The following is a 19,635-nucleotide window of genomic DNA, read 5'->3' on the forward strand; positions in this document are numbered from 1 at the left end:
ATGGTGCGTGGAGGTGGAGCGGCAGCAGCTCCGTCTTGCTGGAGCTTTTGGGTGTTCGGCACCCTGTCGCTGGCGGCGCTGTGCGTGTCAGACCAGGCGATCCGTTGTCCGGTGTGCTCCGAGGAGAGGCTGGCCAGCTGCCGTCTGCCGGAGGGCTGCGAGGAGACGGTGCGGGAGCCCGGCTGCGGCTGCTGCCCCACCTGCGCCCTTCCTAAAGGGGCCCACTGCGGCGTCTACTCGCCCCGATGTGGCACTGGCCTCCGCTGCTACCCGCCGCGTGGCATGGAGAGGCCACTGCACTTGCTGATGCATGGCCAGGGGGTGTGCACTGATGAGAGAGAAGTGGAAGAGAACTCAGGTGAGAGAAATGGGTGCAGAAGGGGGGGTGAACCAATGATGAATGCGCTTCTTTCCACTGAGCACTGAGCTCTTCGTTCAAGGTATTGATTACAATTGAGCCGACACACCCATGCATTTATTCCATATTTTAAATACCTGCAGATATACATGTCAAGATGTTGTGAAAGTAGAAAGTGTGCCTGCCGTGCCATGTCAGCCACAGATGACCACGTCTCCCCAAACCTAGGCTAGCGTGTCGGTGCAGACCAGAATAGTTTCTGCTGCCGCCCCGAGGCCTTACCTGAATCAGGCGGGGTCAGGGTTGCGTGGGGGTGACAATATGCTGCTTGTTTACCCTAATCTCCGCTAAGCTCTGAACCAGAGCGTGCACACACATCACCTCCTCACGCATGGCCTGATGGGAACGCACACACAGTCCTTCCGCAGTCTTACGGCCTTTCTCTGTCGAAGGGGCCTCGCTGCGAGACGCAGACCAGGCTTCAGAAAGGAGAGCACCGTGGCGATAGCTGTGAGGGTGTGTGTGTGCGTGTGTGAAGCCTGTGCTGCATGCGTCTCCTACGTGTGTCTGCGCTCCGTGTGCGTGATACCTGACCTCTTTCAGTGCAAGACACTCAAAGCCGACTCTATCAGCCATCCTTGGGCGTGCAGCTAAATCAGGATGTCAATGCTTAACTGGGATCTTGCAGGTAGTCGTGCACTGCAGGCAGCAAAATGCATTGTGGTGGGACTGGGAATGTAAGTGTGTGTGTGTGTGAGTGTTTGTAATGGGAGAAGGTAATAAAAGCTGCTGTATGAAATGACCATAATGGAGTACGGCTAGTCTGGGGGCTATTACAGCTCTCAGCAATCAGCAGTCATTCACTTGGTGCTCTTTCATGGATGCCAACCCGCCTTCCTCTTCCTCCTCCTCCTCCTCCTCCTGCAGAGTTCTCTTCTTCAACTGGTCTCTATCTCAGTGCGACGCTTCCTTCGTAAGCTTGCTCTCCTCTTTGTTGCTGCATTCCTTTTGCAGAGAGCGAAAACCCGTCTGTTTCCACTTTTACACAGCGGGATGTCTAAAGCGTGATGTCTTATCTGCATATCCAGTTCCAGGTCACTGCTTGGGCATTAACTCTCCAGCGTTTGTCTTCCTCTGCCATCCCCAAAGGGAGTGGTGTTCATTTCCATTATGTCGTATGACACAATTGTTACAGTGCATCACAGACAAGGCAGCGCCTTCATTTGTTCCAGATTAGTAACTATAACCGGGCCGCCGTTGGTTCCTCTGAGCCCAGACTCCAAGGCAGCTCCTGGTAATGATGGCGGGCTATCAGCTCGCACCAGAGATGAGGCTCAACTTGGCCGATATGAAACTCCCAGGACGCCCCCACCACACGCACACACGCACAGCTCTAACGAGCCTTTGAGCGCGCTGCCCACCGCGTCCAGCTCTTTCATGAGGGTGAGCTCATCGCTGCGCTCGCTGCCAGCGCTGAAACAAGAGCCTTCTGCTCCCTGTGCAGGGCCAGCATAGGTTAGGCCGATGCGTAGCGTGACTACATGGAATCAGGAAGAAGCAACAAGCTGTTTAGGGCTGGATTAAAAACACCCCAATGCTGCACTGTCCCATCAGCTGGCCAGAAACCGGTTTATAGTGCACTGGGAGGAGTCACGGGTCATTTCACCGGGGTGGGGCGGCTGCACACGGAACATTTTGGAAAGTTCCTACGCTTTGTTCTTGGTGTTCTGTAATCTTAGAGCCGAGCGCTGTTTGCTTCCACGCTCCTTCTCACCCCCGGAGTCTGTCATAACAAAGGCTGGGGAGACTCGGCCCAATAAATCTCACTGTAAATCAATTCTTCTGGGCAGGAGCTCAGAGCCGCTCCATAAGAATGTTCCATGTAAACAATGGCAGCAGAAAGACAATCAAAAAGGCACGGGGGGGGGGCAGCTACTCTAGTTGCGAGCAGGAGATTTCCTTTGTGGCACATTCAACCTACTTATGCATTATTAAAACAAGGGGGGGGGGGGTCTGCTGGATACACGTCTGACACCGGCCCACTCCTAGCAACAGCAATCATGCTAGATAAAAATAGAAGAGGGTTTTTAATCCATAATGAAAAAGATGGCGGAACGGAGGCAGGCCTCCACGGACCGCCGGGGGGAACTTCCGGTGTGCCGGCTCATGTTTATGGAAAGGAGATAACTCGAGTTCATCTCCCGGAACATTTGTCTATTTATGATCAAAGCTAATCACAAAGTGCTGATTAAAAGTACCAAAGTCAAGGTAATGCATTACATCGGGCTCGGGGAGCATTATGGGCTATGATCGAGATTCATCAACTCTATTCTAGAACCATATCGCCATAGCAACAACAAGCCCGATCATCTGTCATGACTAAAATAGCTTTAGCGTAGCCCGCTCTCAGAAACCCAGAATAAATCATAAAGTGTTCTGGCCTCTGTTCCTTCATTCCTGGTCAGTCTGCCCTGGTGTCAAATTGAACCCCCCCCCCCCCCCCCCCATCCCCCCAATGGTGAAATTAATATTATTGACAAACTGCTACACGTCAGATTAGAGACATCCTATGCCCCCCCGTGCGCTTTAGGCATTGCTGTCAGCGGAGCTGAATTTACTGTGACACAGGCCTTTATGAAAGCAGCGTGCTCACATAAATCTTCCTCCCTTTTGCGCCGAGGACTCCCCACCAGGTCTTTTTAGGAGCTGCAAACCGTTTAAAGATGTGGATTTGCTTCTTTGGGGTGTTATCTGAGGATTTCACCAAACCCTCTTTCAACAGCTGTCCCCTCAGTGCGGTCTGTTTGCTTTCCTTGGGTTGTGCAGCACATTTGTACAGCTGGAGCTCTTATGCAGGAGTAAATGGGATGAGCTAATTGCTGCCTCTGTAGGATAGGGACCCCCCCCCCCCCTCTTCTGGTGTTGGAGTTGAGAGATACATAAGTATAAACAATGAAATGAACTTTTAGCAATTTTCAGCAGTAAAAAAATGACATAAATCTCCATTTCAGTGTTTTGCCGAGGGATGATTTACTGATAAGTGTATTTTCTGAACTTGTTCAAAGAACCGAATGATATTACTCTGAATTGTTTGACCTAATTTAGCGAAGCTGCAGGTTTGCCTCTATTCATAGAGGAGAGCAGAAGTGTCCCAATGGGCCACGGATGGCTAAGACACGATTCTCATCGAGCTCCAAGTTAAAAATTTAATCTGCATGACAATAAAAAGTGTCTTGAGTCCCGAGGGAGTTTTGTCCCTGAATTTAAAGATGTCCAGAGTATCTCAGTTCAGTTTGACGTGGGACAGGAATGCAGGAATTCACCTCGCGCTGACACAGTTCAGCGATTTAATGGAGACGATGAAGGATGAAGGATGAAGGACAATATTTATCCCGGTGATGATCCGTCTGGGAACGTGTGTGTTTATGCGTGAGGTCTCCTTAAAAGTAAATCAAGGGCGACAGTCGAGCGGCGCTGATCTGTCTGGGTGTATATCTTGGCCTCGGCTGAGCGGGAAGCAGCCAGAGCAGCACCGGACGGCAGCAGGTCAAAGGTCACGAGGGGTTGCCTTTGCAACTCAGCGGTGATTTAAGTGACATTCGGGCCATGTCGGTCATCACAAACGGCGCTGCTGCAGCTGAACTACATATGAACTGTGATGATGCCCGATACTCTGGCAGGAACCAGTGTTTACTGAAAGCACCGTTTTTAAATCCGTGTTGACTCTTGCACTCTCGGCCAGAAACACACTTATCAGAGTGTTACACAACATTACAAGGAGTAGCCCCACCCTGAATGATTCATTTCCAGGAGATAAGTCATTTTCAACATAATGTCATACAAGAATTTCTCTGTTGCTTTGAAATTTATATTAATCTTTAAAAAAAATAATCATTTTTTTTTAGACAGGCAGTTTCCAATAATTAAAAAACACTCAGAGAACGAAAATCCGCTGTGAGAACAACCACGAGGCACCTCTGACCTGCTGAGGAGGTTGTGTTATTACACGTGTTTGTCGGCAGGATTTTGCACGTTTTATTTTGAGAGACTGAGACATTTAATGAAGACTCAAGGAGGAAATAATGCAAGAAATAACGTGTTGAGAAAAACACGCTTGCCCTTGTGCCTCTGCCTTGTAGCTGAAGAGGGAAATATGATGTCAAGTAAAAACCCTTCTCTTATCGCAGCTGTGAACCGGTGGATGGCCGTGAGCGGCAACGTCTCAGCTCCAAGGCTGAGAAAGCACAAGAGCTGCTGATCCAAATAAAATAAAACCACACAGAGATGTGGCAACTTCCTCCATGGAGACCAGCAGTGGTAGCAAACAGTACATGCCACCCCCCCGACCCACTTCTAAAACACTTGAGGCCTTTTTACGCAGCCTGATCAAAGCAGGACTGTTGACTTTATTATGCTTCACTATCCTGGATAAGTATTGTGCATGAAGGGGGAAGGGAAGCTCATTTTCCTTCCATCTCTGGTAGCAACGGAACCAAACTGATGTCTGATGTGAAAAGGAATCAACATCGTGTGTGCCACCAGCGCCATGGGATTTAAAAAGCTAGCAGCGGTTAGTGCTCCAGTAAAAAGCAGAAAAGTCAAACATGTCTTGAACAGGGACAGGCAGCACAAAAATAGCTCTTATCTCTCTGCATTGTCGTGGCATGACTGTCTTCTCCGCCAGCATGCTATTTAAAATCATATAGCTCGATGCAAATTAATGAACATCTTCATTGCATTGCTCTTGTGCAAGCGTGTGCAAAAAAAGAAAGGTGTTTTGGATCATAAAGGGGCGTAGACTTGGAAAAGTGTGAACGAACAAAAGAGAGAGGGAAATACTTGAGAAAGAAAGTGCAACAGGAATAAAAGTCAAAAACAAAGAGATCCCCCCCCCCCGCTGCCCCTGACGAGGTGTCTGTGAAGACCAAAAAAAATATTGTCACCATCCAAAAAACTAGTCAAGTCATTATCGTGTTCTGCCGTCCAAATACAGGAAGGCCAGGATTAGCACAATGAAAAGGAGAAGCTCACGTGTGGATCTAGGCTGAAGAGAACCAGAGAAAAGGTTGAACATTGCACAAGATTAAAGAGACAACTTCTGCCTCCATCTTCATAGTCCCCCCCGCCCCCAACACCAATTATATGGCTGCCTGAAAGTGACTTTAGATGTTAACCAGAGCTCAGATCTGGTTCAGTGATAAACTGCAGTTTAAAGTCCTTTGATTCCGGTGCCAATCTGCTTGGAGGTAAAGCACAGAAAATGTAAAACGCTGACAAAGGTTCAAGCCGCAGGTGAAAAGCAACATGCGTGTGCACAGAGAAAGACGCGCCCCCACAGACACGCCCACTTGTGACAGTGCAAATACCCTCTAACAATTTCCAGCTGTCGCCGTTGAGGGGAGAAGAATGATGAGGAAGGGGAGGATTTCCTGAGGAAGCAGCTGGCTGCCTGCAGGGCCACAGAACTGCAGGATTACAGGGATGCAAAGGTGAATGTGGGTGGGGGCAGAAAATGGGCGGTGCCATTTAGAAAGCCCTCAAAGCTCACAGCATGGCAGTACGGAGGCAAGAGCTGCAGAGCGGGAGCAGAACTCTCCGTCCTGGAGGCCGACCTGGCCTCGTTTTTTAGCCTACATCTCACCACGTTCAGCCGAATCAATGTAGGACAAGGAGAATAGAAGAACTGCTCTGAACCCCTCAGAGAGTAATGGATGATGCCAAACATTAATGTTCCTGCGGTGCACTGTGACGTCATTATCTTGTACTGCCAATTGTGCAATGCGAGACCTACAAATGATTAACAGTTTGTGCAATACAGCGAATGGTTTCGACCGATGCATGCAACTAAAGTACAATTATTTCCTCTTTAGCGATGGAGAGGCAGGAGGAGATCATCCCCGAGCACCCTAACAACAGCAATATCCGGTGCAGTCCGCAAGACAAGCGCTGCATCCAGAAGACGCTGGCCAGACACCCTCCAAAATCCACCAATCAGAGGAGCAACGCTGCCAGGGAGGAGACCAAGGTGGCGCTGGTAAGAGGTGGTCATATCCGTTTAACAGACTGGCGCAAACCCAGGCAGTCACCTGGTGGCTGAGGCCCAGCTGGGCAAGCCTGATGATCAAACAGATCAATCAGGTTATGTTTTAGTACACTAGGTTAACACTGGAAACCAGTTCCATTAATGGCACACATAGAGCACCCGTTTTTTTATGAGCAATCAAGTTTTTAAAATCAAAAAGAACTTAAATTGATGCATTCCCACACAGCCATTAGTTGGCGGTTTCTCCATGGCTCACGCTGTGACAGTGTTTTTAAATTGCTGCCGTGCATCGGCCAAACGCTGAAACGCTTCACAGCCAGTGAAACCGAAGCCTAATCGGAACAAACTGTGAATCGGCGTTCGCTGGTTTCACACTAAATGCACCCATTGACCACAGTTAACAAAATCCATGGAGGCGTTCCTCTGTCCAACAGCAACAAAACACATTTTTTCAAATGCTACCACACTTTGAATAAAACAGTCGAAAACAATCATCCCAAACAGTCGATGTCAGATTTTGGCCTGTTTGTTATGATTGATCTGAGAAATCGTTCCAGATAAGTGGCTTTTCTCCACACCTGATTTCCTGTTTCTGTCGGTGTGAGTGAGCTTGTGGAGTCTTTGTGTGGAGCGCCCATCGATGCTCCGTCCTCTGCTGTGTGTCCGTCCCACAGGCTCCGTGTCGCGCTGAGCTTCAGAGGGCTCTGGACAGATTGGCATCGAACACGCGCACACATGACGATCTCTTCACCATCCCCATCCCCAACTGTGACAAGAATGGAGACTTCCACATTAAACAGGTCTGTGACTTCCCACACAAGCAATGTAGTTTTAGAAAACGCCAGTCGGATCGCACATTTAAAAGTGGCTTCTCCTCACTGGATATTACGGCTTCAAACTTTCGGGCGGTTATTTGCAGATAAAGGTCGAAACACACACAAGAACTATTTAAGCCATCAAAGCAGCAGTAGGTGGTAAAAGAAAGCTCTGTTGGGGCAACAGCCATCGAGTCTGAGTTGTGCAACATAGTCGGCGTGTCTCTATCATCTGCTTACTGTTACACAAAAAGTGCTCTGTGATAAAGCTTGTTGGCTGGTGAAGGTCATGGAGGGCGTCCCAGCGCTCTGATAGCTGCTCTCACAGGCTTTGTGGAACCATGAAACACGAGTTGTTAATGCCACTCTCCTAGGGATGGGTGCGTGGTTCCCCCTGGGGTGCGTGGCCTCTGGGCCTTCTTTCTCAGTGGAGGTGTGGGGCTCTCGGGTGGTTTTCCTGGTCGAGTCCTAAACTGGCTAAATGTCATTTACCTTAATCTCCATCGATCAGGTAATGTCGACTATGACTGGTCCAACATGTGGGGTCCCACAAAGCTCAATCCCGGGCCCTCTTGTCTTTTTATTGTACTTGACCCGCCCCCTTGATGACATCCAGCCTTACTGCTCCTTCAAAGACAACGAGCTTTACAAGTTATCCCACTTAATCGATTGCTTAACGGCTGTCATACAACTTCTCAGTAACAAATTCCTGCAACTGAATGCTACAAAGACGGAGACACTGGTCATCAGATAGTCCCGTTGATAAGCCCACTTTTAGGTGCCCGAGGCTCCTCTATCCAGACATGCCTACCAAATTTGGGGAGTAATTTTCGACAAACCCATGGCACTGGATTGCCACATTATTGTAAGCAGCTTGTGAAAAACTGCTTTTTCCGTTTGAGAAATGTCTCAAAGCTCTACTTCCTCGGTTGCCAAGTCAAATCGGGAAATGATCATGTGTGCTTTTATAGCATCTCTAAACTTCTGCTGCTGCTGTGTCGTATTAAGTCCGCTGACTCTTACCAGAAAGAAGAAATCACTGATGTGATTGAAGTTTATTTTTGTCATTTGTTTAACTCATTTATTTTCTCTCCCTGCCCTCCTATACTTCCTCCTCCCCCATCCTCCTTGCTCTAACTCAATAACAAGTCAAACGCAGCTCATGCAACAGGAGGAGAAAGGCAGACTCCTGCTTTGCAGAAAGAAAAACCTATTTCTGGCACTTTAAGGCATCTAGATCTTCCTAAAGCATGCCAAGGTTGCTAAAAAATAAATAAAAAAAGAAAGGTTTTGAAGCCAGATCCACTCCCAACCCTCAACACGTTTCATGAATCAGGAATATATAAACGTACATTTGCTGACTCTGAGGTGTAATTACAACACTGACAAATTATCACCTCATAAAATATACAAAACATGTCTGCAAACATTCCCTTTTCTACGCTTACACTACAACATAAGTGTGTTCTGTAGTCCTGTGTCCACCTGGTAAGTCAAACATCAACTCAACAGGTGTCTGCAGGTCCATCTCTTGAATGCCACTATAATCTTCCACGTACTTTTTATGTCCCCAGTGTCATCCCGCACGTGACGGCCAGCGGGGGAAGTGCTGGTGCGTGGATCAGAAGACGGGCATGAGGATGCCGGGCCCGCTGGAGTTGCGAGGGGATCTGGATTGCCACCAGTTGATGATTGCTCCCATGAGGGAGTGAGTGCTTGTGTGGCAGTCCAGTTGCAGAACCAGATGAACTCTACTGGGGCTTATTAGTAGAGCGACATGAGGAGAGGACTTCTTTTCACCTGAGGCCAACGATACTTGAGCTTGCACACCAAAAGAAAACCATTGAATTGAGTTCTTTCGCTATTCTGTTTGTGTGTGAGCGTATATATTCCATCGGAGTCTTTTGGGAACTCGTAATTTTGTTTCTATTATGTCAGCTTGAGACTGAGCGTCTTTAGACAGATGCGCTTTGGAGCAACACGGCAGACAAACATCTTCCACAGATAAGACTGTAGTTGTGATCTTTGATAGAGGGTGGGGGGGGGATGCTTTAATTGCTATCGATCAAATTCAGTAGTGTTCTTGAAACGAAGAAGAGGAAATGTACCGAACCCAACACGATAAACAGATCTGATCAACAGCAGGAGATTTTGCAGAACGGTCATCAATGAAAGATGCGTGCGCTACTTCTTCACACAGGGTGTGTAAAACGGGCGTCATGCGTAGCTCTTATTGTACTTACATGTCGTTAAAAAAAAAACTACGAAACTCGAAATAACACGTTCGAACAAACCTTAAGATGTGTTTGTCCAGTTCAGCGACGACACGAGAGCAGCAATAATGGATGGGATGAGATCACCAACAGATGAAAACTGTGACAAAGGATGCCTGCCACGAGTTACCAACCCCCCCCCCCCCACACACACACACAAAACCAAAGTTAAAAGTGAGATCATGTTGAAAAACTGCGTCTCTGACAGGCCCAAATAGATTTGCTTTCATCCTCTCTTTGCCGATGGGCTTTGTGGTCCAGAAGGACCGGCTGAATGTTCCGGGCTGGAAAAAGGGTAACTCTCACACGAATGTGCTTCAGCGTACAGGATTACTTATCCAACAAACTGCCTGGCAGAACTTCGGTGGTGCTATATATACTGAATGTGCCAAAATACAAAACCGGAAAGAAAGAAAGAAAGAAAGAAAAGGCTCTCGCACTTTTTGAGGCATTTGTTTGGGATCGGAACCGAAGACTGCGACTTTCAGAACGTGGAGCGTCGGCAGAATTAGAGGAAAGCGTCGCCATCTGCAGTCGCTGGTCGTAAAAGGCCTTCCGGTTCCATCCGGTTGGTGGCTTTGCACTATCGCTGCAGAATTCTTACTATCTTTTTTTTTGCCAGTGTTGTAAGTTGCAGGCGCGGCGTGTTTGAAATACATAAGAGTAATGTGTAATAAATTGTGATGATTCAGCTTCCTGCAACAGAGCGACTCCTACTTAAGCTAATGCTGCTGTAATAGTCTAGTAAAGAACTCGGAGAGCGCAGACCTCCTCCAAGCAGCTCGTTCCCCTCCTAAGTGGATCTACACTGTCCACACGGTGATCTGGATCAGCACCAAAAGGTTCTAGATTGTTCTTGGTATCTTTACACACCAACCATGAAAAGTCAAAGTGAATCAGAGTTGATAAATAAATGGATTGTATTATATCTGACGTATATCTGACAAGCTTAATGCACTTGAGAGGGAAATTCTGGAGCTTGGACACATTTTTCTACAATTTGCACACAAACATATTTGGAGGACGTTATTTTTAGTGCACTTAGAGATGCTCGGATTCAAAGGGGAATCAGCGCTTTCCTGCCTGGTGATCATTTTCACACGGAACTAAAGAAAGAGTCCAAAGATAGATTACCAAAACACAGACACAGAGGAAGGAGAGGACATGGACGTAATCTCTGCCGCAGCAAAAAGTATCCAACCAAGTATCCAGAGACTGCAAATAAAGTAATCCTAACTCAACGCTCTGCATTGTCACAGAGTAATCGAACCATTACTGAAGACATCCCAACCTTTCACACACGACAGCGATGACGGACGTATAGCTTTGGACTTGAGTTCGTAAAAGGCCTTCTAACTACTTAAACTGTGTATTTAAGATATAGTCTGTTGCCTAATCTCTAACCTTGCTGTGTTGAATTGTAGCTGTGTTTCTCCAGAATAGACTTGTTGTTCCTTACCTTTGATATTAGCTGTTGATGTGTAGAGGCTATACGGTAACGTTGCATGCGTGCAGATGGGCCGGCGTTTGAGGCTCTCGTTCACACAGAAACCGTTTTACTCGGTGCTCAGAGGACTGAAATGAAGAGATGGTTTGAATGCAGTGGTTACTTACAAATGTTCATGTTTAACTAATGAAAATGTACATGTTAAAATACATCCGATTAAATCCTTTTAGAAACTACGACGTTGTTTGCTGTCGTTTTTACTGCCGGTGAATTAAATGGCAGCACAGGATTGGTTTTCAGCTTCAGGATTTTGTAGCATGGAGACAAAAATGGTGATTCTCGTGATCACCATCAAACACAGATACGGTATGCTCCCCCTGGCTTGCTACCAATCCTGGCCTAACAGACAGATGAATGAAAACACTCGAGGCATTTCACAGAGGAATACCTCTGGATGATTTCTATCCACAGCAGCTTAAAAAAAGTCAACTTTCACGTAGACTGCGGTCCACTTCCTGAGTCTATCAGAGCGAGCTCCACTGGCTTAAGGAGTGAATCTGCACGACAGGAACATCTTTAGGGTTTCCTTGCGATGAATTCAAGATATGGCAGACTCTGATCTCGCCCCTGCATGGTACCCACGGTCCCGTGGAAGGCCCACGAGTGAGCGTCGGGCGTAAGGGCATGTGACCTCCATCTAACGTCCATCACAGGTGTCCTCGCTAAACCAAGCCCCCGGCAGATGCCTCGTGTGGAATCCGCGGCCCCCCCATTCAAACTGTCAGCTCACTGTCCATCGCCTGGCAGATGAATAGAAGATGAGGCTCCACACCTGCGGTGTCTGAATGCATATTATTGCACAGGATGCAGGTCAAGCGGAAGATAATGAAGCTCCCGGCTGTCAACAGAATGTAGCAGCTGGGTCACAAAGGACACAATCAATGATACGATTCAGCTTGAATGGGCAGAGATGTCGGCTAAATCCTGCAGGATTTGGAGCGTTATGGTTGGGAAGCACACCGTGACAACTATAGACCTGGCCAGCACTCAAACAATGTGAGCAAGAATGCAAAGTATTTCAGTTCTCAAAGGAAGGCAGTGGGGAAAGGGGCAACCTTGATTTGCTCTAAAGCTTAGTGGCCTGTGAGGTGTCCTTAAAGCAACTTATGGTGACACAATAAGCCATTTAAACCTTGTTGTTGTTGTTGTTTTTAGCATTATAACACGAAATTATTACCTAAAAAAGAAGTCTGGAGGTTCTACACGCACACGCACACACATCATGTCTCCTGTCTTTGTCTGTCGCCCAGGATCGATTTATGTTTCCACATCTTCCCTTTGAAGATGATGTGAAATCCTTTTAAGCTGCGCTAAGATCCTTCTCCTCGTTTCTCGACGCAATGTCGTGAGAAGAAAACGATGCTTCGCCTGTTCGATGTGCGGCGGCGACAGTCGAGCATCCGCATCGAACCGAGGATCAGCTGGGCAGGGAGGGTGGGGGTGCAATTCTGGAAGATTCTGCAGGAATCTCGCGAATGGACCCCATTTTATTCGTTTATTGTGTGGACTCTTCATCTGCGCTAGGTGGCTAGCCTCCGTTTAAGCTACTGCACACAGCGTACACACGGTGATTGGGACTCTGTTTTAGGGTGAGTTTCACCACCAAACTGCGTTGCATGCTCGCCTTTAACTTTAACATCGAAAAGGACTTTTATTTGTATCTTTAGATGTGCTGATCTGACTTTGACATTGCGTGCTAATAATAGCTCAGAGATGTCATGCTTCATTTCGTTTAGCATACAGTAGTTAGCCCTGCTACGTAACAAGCTAACAACTGATGTTTAGTGAGATTATGAGCCAAGCAAATCCCACAGAATTAGCACAGAATATCTGATTGTATTAACATCGTAATTACAATATATGTAACCCATATATTAACTGGTGTCTTCTGCGTAAAATAACCCAGCTAGGTAGATGCAACAAATTACCGTAGCTATAGCAACAGCGCTAGCTTTGAAGATAAATTACAGCTCGCGCAGGTTCACCTATTATCTGTCAAAAATACCACAAATATTAAATGATATTAAATTCAGTTTTTATAAAACTCTTATCTACAAAATATAACCGGATGCACTTCATATGAAACAATCTTTCCCCGCCGCCAGTGTTCATGCTGGACTAAGCTAGCTTCGAGGTAGCGCCGATGCTAGCCAGCGTTAGCGTTAGCTCGCTAGCGCTGCTTGCTGGCAATCCTCTCCGGAATGTCTTTGTTTTGTGTAAACATGCACGAACCCTCATCCATCAGCGCCATCGCGCTCATCAGTCAAATGTGAACTGATATCCTTCTGTAAATGTGTGTTGCAGAGCCGATGGGCGGAATTGATTGATTCCTACTTCTCGCTGAAAATGTCAAGTAAGAAACTGATGGTTTTAGCTATAGGGCTTATCTTTGAACACATTGAAATCACAAGCGATCAATCATCCTCAGAAATCCACCTTTATTGATTAACCTGTAGTAATACAGTATTAACATAGAAATCAGTTCATATGTATTAACTCTAGTTTGTTTTTTAATTTATTAGATGCTAACAGGCTAACTGGATTTGACATGTTCTGTTTCATTGTATTGATTCTAACCCTTTTCTCTTCTTCTTCTTACAACAGAGAGACCATCTTATGCCCCCCCACCTCCCCCTGCACCAACAACTGTAATCACATGTTGTGATTTTGTTTTTGTTTAATTTATGCTTTATTATAAGAATGTATTTATATATTTCTCATAATACCTTTTAAGAACTCATCCTATTTGCTGAATCTACAGCCCTCGTTTGAATGCCAGACTTGTGTGTGTCTGTGTGTGTGTGTGTGTGTTTTGAATGCATTATCCAAGCTTATTTATTTGCACATCTCTCCCTCTTTTGCATAATGTCTGTCTCGTTTGTTTCCATCAGCAAATGCCCAACACTCCGGGCTTCGTGGGCTACAACCCGTACAGCCACCTGGCCTACAACAACTACAGACTGGGCGGGAGCCAAAGCAGCAACAGCCGGGTCACGGTACGAATACGACCAGCGTGCACAAGGTGCATCAGGATGCCATGCAACCATGCCTGAGGATGACTCTGCTTTATTTGACAGAATTCCTCTGGAATAAATATCCCGAAGCCGCCTAAGCCGCCCGATAAGCCACTGATGCCGTACATGAGATACAGTCGTAAGGTATGTGCCCAGTATTTGCTTTCAGCATGTGTTCTGCTGGAAGACAGGATGCTCTGCTTTTAAGATATTCCGTCAGCTCAGAGTAAGCAAGATGCACGTTTTGTTTACTGAGGTAGGCGTGAAGCCAAGTTAAGTCTTAGCTAGGACTGTCTACATGCAGCGGGATTCATCATTGGGAGATGGAGCTTAAAGCACACGGCCTCCTCTGGTTTGTGACCGCTCTGCAAAGAGATAACCACTTTTAGCCCGCCCCCAACCCAACCCATGTCTGGTTCTCATCACCAGGTTTGGGATCAAGTAAAAGCCTCCAATCCTGAGCTGAAGCTATGGGAAATTGGGAAGATAATCGGTGGCATGTGGAGGGACCTCACTGATGAGGAGAAACAGGATTATTTGAATGACTACGAAGCAGAGAAGGTTGGTTGTTTTACAAGGGCTGTTTATGGGGTTTTTCTGCTGGGTGACCAGTGGATGTGTCTCCAACAGTTCTGGGCCCCTCCCTCAGTCATCGTTCCTGAGTAAACTTCTTTCCCCATCCCCTTGTACTTGATTAAATCAACGGTCCACATGTTGTGTTTCCTCGTCATTCCTGTCATCTCCTCCGCTGTAGATTGAGTATAACGAGAGCATGAAGGTCTATCACAATTCACCAGCCTACCTGGCCTATGTCAATGCCAAGAGCCGGGCTGAGGCTGCGCTGGAAGAAGAGAGCCGCCAGAGGCAGTCCAGATTGGACAAGGGCGAGCCTTATATGAGTATCCAGCCAGCGGAGGACCCAGACGGTAAGACCAGCAGCTGGAAGCTTTGTTTCCTCACGTTTAGGCTGGCCGACGGGGGCCGTAGCGCGACCACACAGCGTTTTCATTCCGCACACTCAGATCCCGTTGTCCTTTTCCCTCCTCCTCCATGCCAGCCACCGTGCACATTTCTTTGAAATTCCATTTATGCCTCTGAGCTACGGCGCCATTTCCGGAAAAGTTGGGATACTGAATAAAATGTAAATGGAAACAGAATGTAATTCTTAGCCAACATTGAAGCCCTCCAATTAAAATAAATAAATAAAATAGCCCAAAGGAAATGCATCAGATGTTGATTATGAGACATTTTAATTGAAATTTGAAAATTAGAATCCCATTTTGAATTTGATACAAGCAACACTCAAAAGCCGGCATCCATTGTCGACAATAATGTTCTATACTGACCTCCAACTTCATAAATATTGAGCTGTGTTGACTTTATGTTGGTTTTTATGATCTTAACACAGAAATAGAAAACGCCTGAGAAGCATTTGCCTTTGACAAGTGTGTCGAAATCTATTTTCTTAGACAAGCCGACCAACTCAGACGATTTCCATGTCCTCAGATTATGACGATGGCTTTTCTATAAAGCACTCGGCCGCATCCCGTTTCCAACGCAACCACCGCCTGATCAGCGAGATCCTCAGCGAGAGCGTCGTCCCAGATGTGCGGTCGGTCGTCACTACCGCTCGCATGCAAGTCCTCAAACGGCAGGTCCAGTCTCTGATGGTGCACCAGGTCGGGTCAAGTCCAAGTCCTCCAGCGCTCACAAAGCAGTGACATTTAGCGGACGGCTCCGTTTCCTGAGGCGTAATGGTGTAATAATGGGAGCGCCGCTTTCTGTCTTGTGTCGCAGAGAAAGTTGGAGGCGGAGTTGCTTCAGATTGAAGACCGCCATCAGGACAAGAAAAGGAAATTCATTGAAGCCACAGAGTCTTTCACAAATGAGCTCAAACGGGTACGGCATCCTTTCCACTGCGCTGCATCGCATGCGAGCGTCATTCTGCATGTTTAACTGCGTCGGGTGCAGCGGTGGCTATCTGCTCGCCTGACCCGAATCCTAATCCTAACCCTAAACCTGACCAGCTGCTGCTAACGCCATGCACATGTCCTGGCTAACATGTTTGCAGAGCAGAGCACTCAACTGCACCGAGCAGTTGAGCGCTCTGTCCTTACTAAAGGTGGTGCCATTTAGCTTCCTGCACTTCCTCCTTCTGGCATCCATTCACTGACTGAAAAGCACATGTCAAGACCGGACACGCACGTGCATTTAAGCTAGAACTGTTTCATCATGAGGAGGAACGCTGTGCTCCAGAATGCAGCTGTTCCGTCTTCTCACATCGACTCTTCTGTTTGGTGCGCTTGAAGCTGTGCTGCATGAAGGTGGAAGTGGACACGGAAAAGATATCTGCAGAGATTTCTGCAGCAGAAGAGGCGGCACGCAAACGTCTGGCAGAACGGGAGAAAGAAGCCGGAGAACGAGGCGCGAGAGAGGCCCCCACCTGCGTCTTGGCAGAAGAGGAGAAACACATTTGTGCTACGCACGGCAGCCAGCCCCAGCAAACTTGTCCCGGCGAAAGCACCGACAAAGAGGGTGCGGACACAGAACCGAGCGCCGCGGACACACCCGGTGAGCCTCGCGGGCATTTCTTTGTGGCCGTCTGGTTCTTTTCATGCACGGGTCTGAAAATATGATTTTGTGTTTTTGACTCAGGAAAGGCAAAGGCCCCAGAAGAGCTGGAGACTCATCCAGGCAGCGAGGAGGGGGTTTCAGAAGACAAGGACAGTGTCCCTGAAGGAGCCATGGAGGAGGGAACCAGCGACAGTAACACAGGCTCAGAGACCACCTCTGCACAGACGGAAGACGCCGCGCTTAGCGAGCTGCCAGAGGGGCTAAGCAAGGCGCGGACGGCCCTCTGAGTCCAACGAGCAGCGCTCTGTGAGGTTGGGCTGTGGGTACGCCCGCCGGCCCAGTGCATGCTGGGCTGTGGCTACGCCCTCTGATTGCGCATGGCGCACAGCGTCATCTCAGTTTATCAGTACATTCAGACGGGTGTTTAAGCAAGCCCGACAGGCCGGCGCTCACAGACACGCGCCGAACACGTATGAATCAAAAGTAAAACACTTGAAACCGACAACGCAATGGTCCCGTCCGAAACCGGTGGCGGCGGGGGCGGGGGGGGGGGGGGGGGCGCCGCAGAAGCCCACGTGAACTACATTTACTCCACAGGCGTCATTCCCACATCGTAGGAGCCACACAGGCCCTCTTCTGCACATATCGATACATATCTCTAGCACTATGTCTGGCACTTCCGTATCATCAGCATCATAGAAGGCTTGCTATCAGAGAGAGCTCACACCTCCACCGAGAACAATCACGCAGGTTTGACTCGCTTGTGAAGCCCAAGCCCGGCCGCGACGGCCGATGGAACGTGAAAAATACCACCAGACCTGCCACCCTGCACGACTTGTAGGATTGGTGCAGCATTTAAGGCAAAGAGGAGTTTAGAGTCAGGCCAGCTAGCTGGCGGTGGCGCCGAAAGCAACTCCAACTGACGTTATGGATTTTGTTTGAGAGCTTATTTGTTCCCTTCGCATCGTGAACTGGCCGAGCTACGTCATTCCCAACATCACTTGGAACTTCATCATTGTGAAGTTTGAACATCTGGAATTCGGATCGTGTCGTTAGCAACAAATTAGCTTCAGGTAGCGGCTAAAACTCTCTTTACACAGACTTGCATTCATGAATAATGTGAAGCAGGAGCGTTAGACCTCTTGGACTCTCTGTTACAGCAGAAACGCTTCATGTAATTGAACGCAGTTCACACATTAGAAATGTAAATCAAGGAAATACTAGTTTCATTTGTCTGTCCTTCGAGCGTTCTCTAGGAGAACTATTGTTTTCTGCCTTTACCTGTTGATATGATGCTGAGTCTGTAGTGAAGTGGTGTGAAATCAGTGGCAGGTCTGCATCCTGGCTCCGCCCCCTTGTCTGAATCCACTGGTTCCTTCTCGACCATCCTGCTGACATTAAATCCAGGACGGACGTGAGTGAAAAACATCTTGGTGGAGGTGTAAAAAAATAAAATAAAATAAAAATAGAGAAGCTGTCCAATGAAGTAAGCGTCGATCGACGTGATATTTAACAGTGTCCTTTTGTATTGTAGAGTCATTGTCGCTTTTGTTAGTTTTGCATGTTTGCGATTTCAAACATGGGGGGGGGGGGGATTTGTTTACTCTGTATCAGTATTACAGTGGCAGTATCGTCTCAGGAGTTCGTAGTCAATAGTAGTAGCTATTTTTGTTATTTATTCTGAGTATTTTTACCCGTGTGTCGATTGTGACTGGCCAATCCATCCTCCAGCGCATCACATGGTCGTCGACGCTCACGCGCCAGTGTTCTCAAGTTTGCTTGCTGTCAATCAAATCAAAAGCAGTATGCTTAGAACATGTCTGTGTTACGATGGGTATTGCAGTTTTCAACAGAAACCTTTCGGCGCGCCGTGAATGTGTAGACGATGTAAACAAGGTTCGCTTCAACCACCATCGTTGTGTCATGAAACGGCTTTAAGCTCCAGCAAAGGACGCGCAGTCTTGATAGGAATTTCCTTTTTACATATTTATACCAATAAACTTTTCTACCCTCAGCAACGATTCCTTGCTTTTGTGTGCTTTTAGTCAAAGAACGGGAATGTCAACTGCAAAGCCTTTGTCCTGTGGTGACATTACAGCAAGTGATGAATGAGTGAAAACAAGCAGAAAGCTGTGCAGACAGTAGGTTTGCATGAAGCTTCTTTGCCCTCTGCAGTGCGCAGGTAGGGGAAGTGGGTAAGGTTAGAGGGAATTGCTCTGATTTCCTGTTTCCAATGCAGAACCTTCTGATGAACTGTCATGCATGCTCTGAATTCAGCCGCCTGAAGGACTCAACAATCCTCCGCCTGGGATGTCTCCTGCAGCGTCGAGGCCGTCCCGACTGGCTGCAAGCAGATCGGGTCCTGCTTTGATTTCATTCTGATCATTGCCCCTGCTGTGCAATTTGACACACTTAATGCCCTGCGGTTCATGCGCCCCTCAAGTGAAAGCTAGAAACCGCAATGACAGAGAAACAGGTGTGTCCCGGACAGATCAGACACAAGGAAGAATGTCAGCGTCTCATCTGCTGCCTGTTCACACGATGCTGCGGATGCAAAAAAAGAGAATGTCCATTTAATCATCTCATCAAGAATCAAAAGTAATGTATGCAAATTAAAATGCATACATTTTAATGTTACTTTATTTTATTTTCTCTATTTTCTTTCTTTTACTCAGTTTGTTTGCTGGGTTTTTCTGTGTATCTTCCTTTTTAGCTTTTATTTAACCTAAGCCATTTATATATATATTGATTGATTTTGTTTAGTTAATTTGAACTTGAGGGGAGGATTTTTATATAAGCCCTTTCGGCTTCTTTTCCTCTCCTGCACTATTATTTGCCTTTGTAATGTTTTGTTTATGTTTATTATTGTGCATATGAATAAAATGAAAATGAAATGAAATGTTAATGGGCTTTTACAAAAAAAAGAATGAGCAGCACTTTTCATTTAGTTCCTTCAAGAGGTTCTAGTAGTTTTATCTATGCAGTCAAAATTCCCTCATGTTAAATATATATATATGTCTACTTACACTTGTGCATTTTAAATCTACACAA

The 19,635-nt window shown here is 47.1% G+C and overlaps 2 protein-coding genes across 2 annotated transcripts; both read left to right on the forward strand.

Moving 5' to 3' along the window:
• LOC137906391 (insulin-like growth factor-binding protein 4) lies at positions 1–8,982 on the forward strand. Its single transcript, XM_068750650.1, has 4 exons — positions 1–358; positions 6,229–6,392; positions 7,076–7,201; positions 8,791–8,982. Exons 1-4 carry the CDS (start codon positions 1–3, stop codon positions 8,926–8,928), a joined length of 786 nt encoding a protein of 261 aa, XP_068606751.1. The 3' UTR covers positions 8,929–8,982.
• Positions 8,983–13,342: 4,360 nt separating this feature from the next.
• LOC137906662 (SWI/SNF-related matrix-associated actin-dependent regulator of chromatin subfamily E member 1-like) lies at positions 13,343–17,082 on the forward strand. Its single transcript, XM_068750951.1, has 10 exons — positions 13,343–13,349; positions 13,601–13,644; positions 13,888–13,992; positions 14,074–14,154; positions 14,440–14,571; positions 14,765–14,936; positions 15,517–15,689; positions 15,808–15,909; positions 16,320–16,581; positions 16,666–17,082. Exons 1-10 carry the CDS (start codon positions 13,343–13,345, stop codon positions 16,869–16,871), a joined length of 1,284 nt encoding a protein of 427 aa, XP_068607052.1. The 3' UTR covers positions 16,872–17,082.
• The last annotated feature ends 2,553 nt before the right edge of the window (positions 17,083–19,635 follow it).

This window comes from Brachionichthys hirsutus, chromosome 17 (assembly GCF_040956055.1).
Source record: "Brachionichthys hirsutus isolate HB-005 chromosome 17, CSIRO-AGI_Bhir_v1, whole genome shotgun sequence".
NCBI classification, from domain to species: Eukaryota; Metazoa; Chordata; class Actinopteri; order Lophiiformes; family Brachionichthyidae; genus Brachionichthys; species Brachionichthys hirsutus.

Bases quoted from the DNA above. Each gene is read 5' to 3' on its own strand.
- LOC137906391 (XM_068750650.1), top strand. From the start codon at position 1: ATGGTGCGTGGAGGTGGAGCGGCAGCAGCTCCGTCTTGCTGGAGCTTT. The intron at 6,393-7,075 runs GTAAGAGGTGGT...TCCGTCCCACAG, and splicing joins AGGAGACCAAGGTGGCGCTG to GCTCCGTGTCGCGCTGAGCT. The intron at 7,202-8,790 runs GTCTGTGACTTC...TTATGTCCCCAG, and splicing joins GAGACTTCCACATTAAACAG to TGTCATCCCGCACGTGACGG.
- LOC137906662 (XM_068750951.1), top strand. The intron at 13,645-13,887 runs GTAATCACATGT...TGTTTCCATCAG, and splicing joins CTCCCCCTGCACCAACAACT to CAAATGCCCAACACTCCGGG. The intron at 14,937-15,516 runs GTAAGACCAGCA...CCATGTCCTCAG, and splicing joins GCCAGCGGAGGACCCAGACG to ATTATGACGATGGCTTTTCT.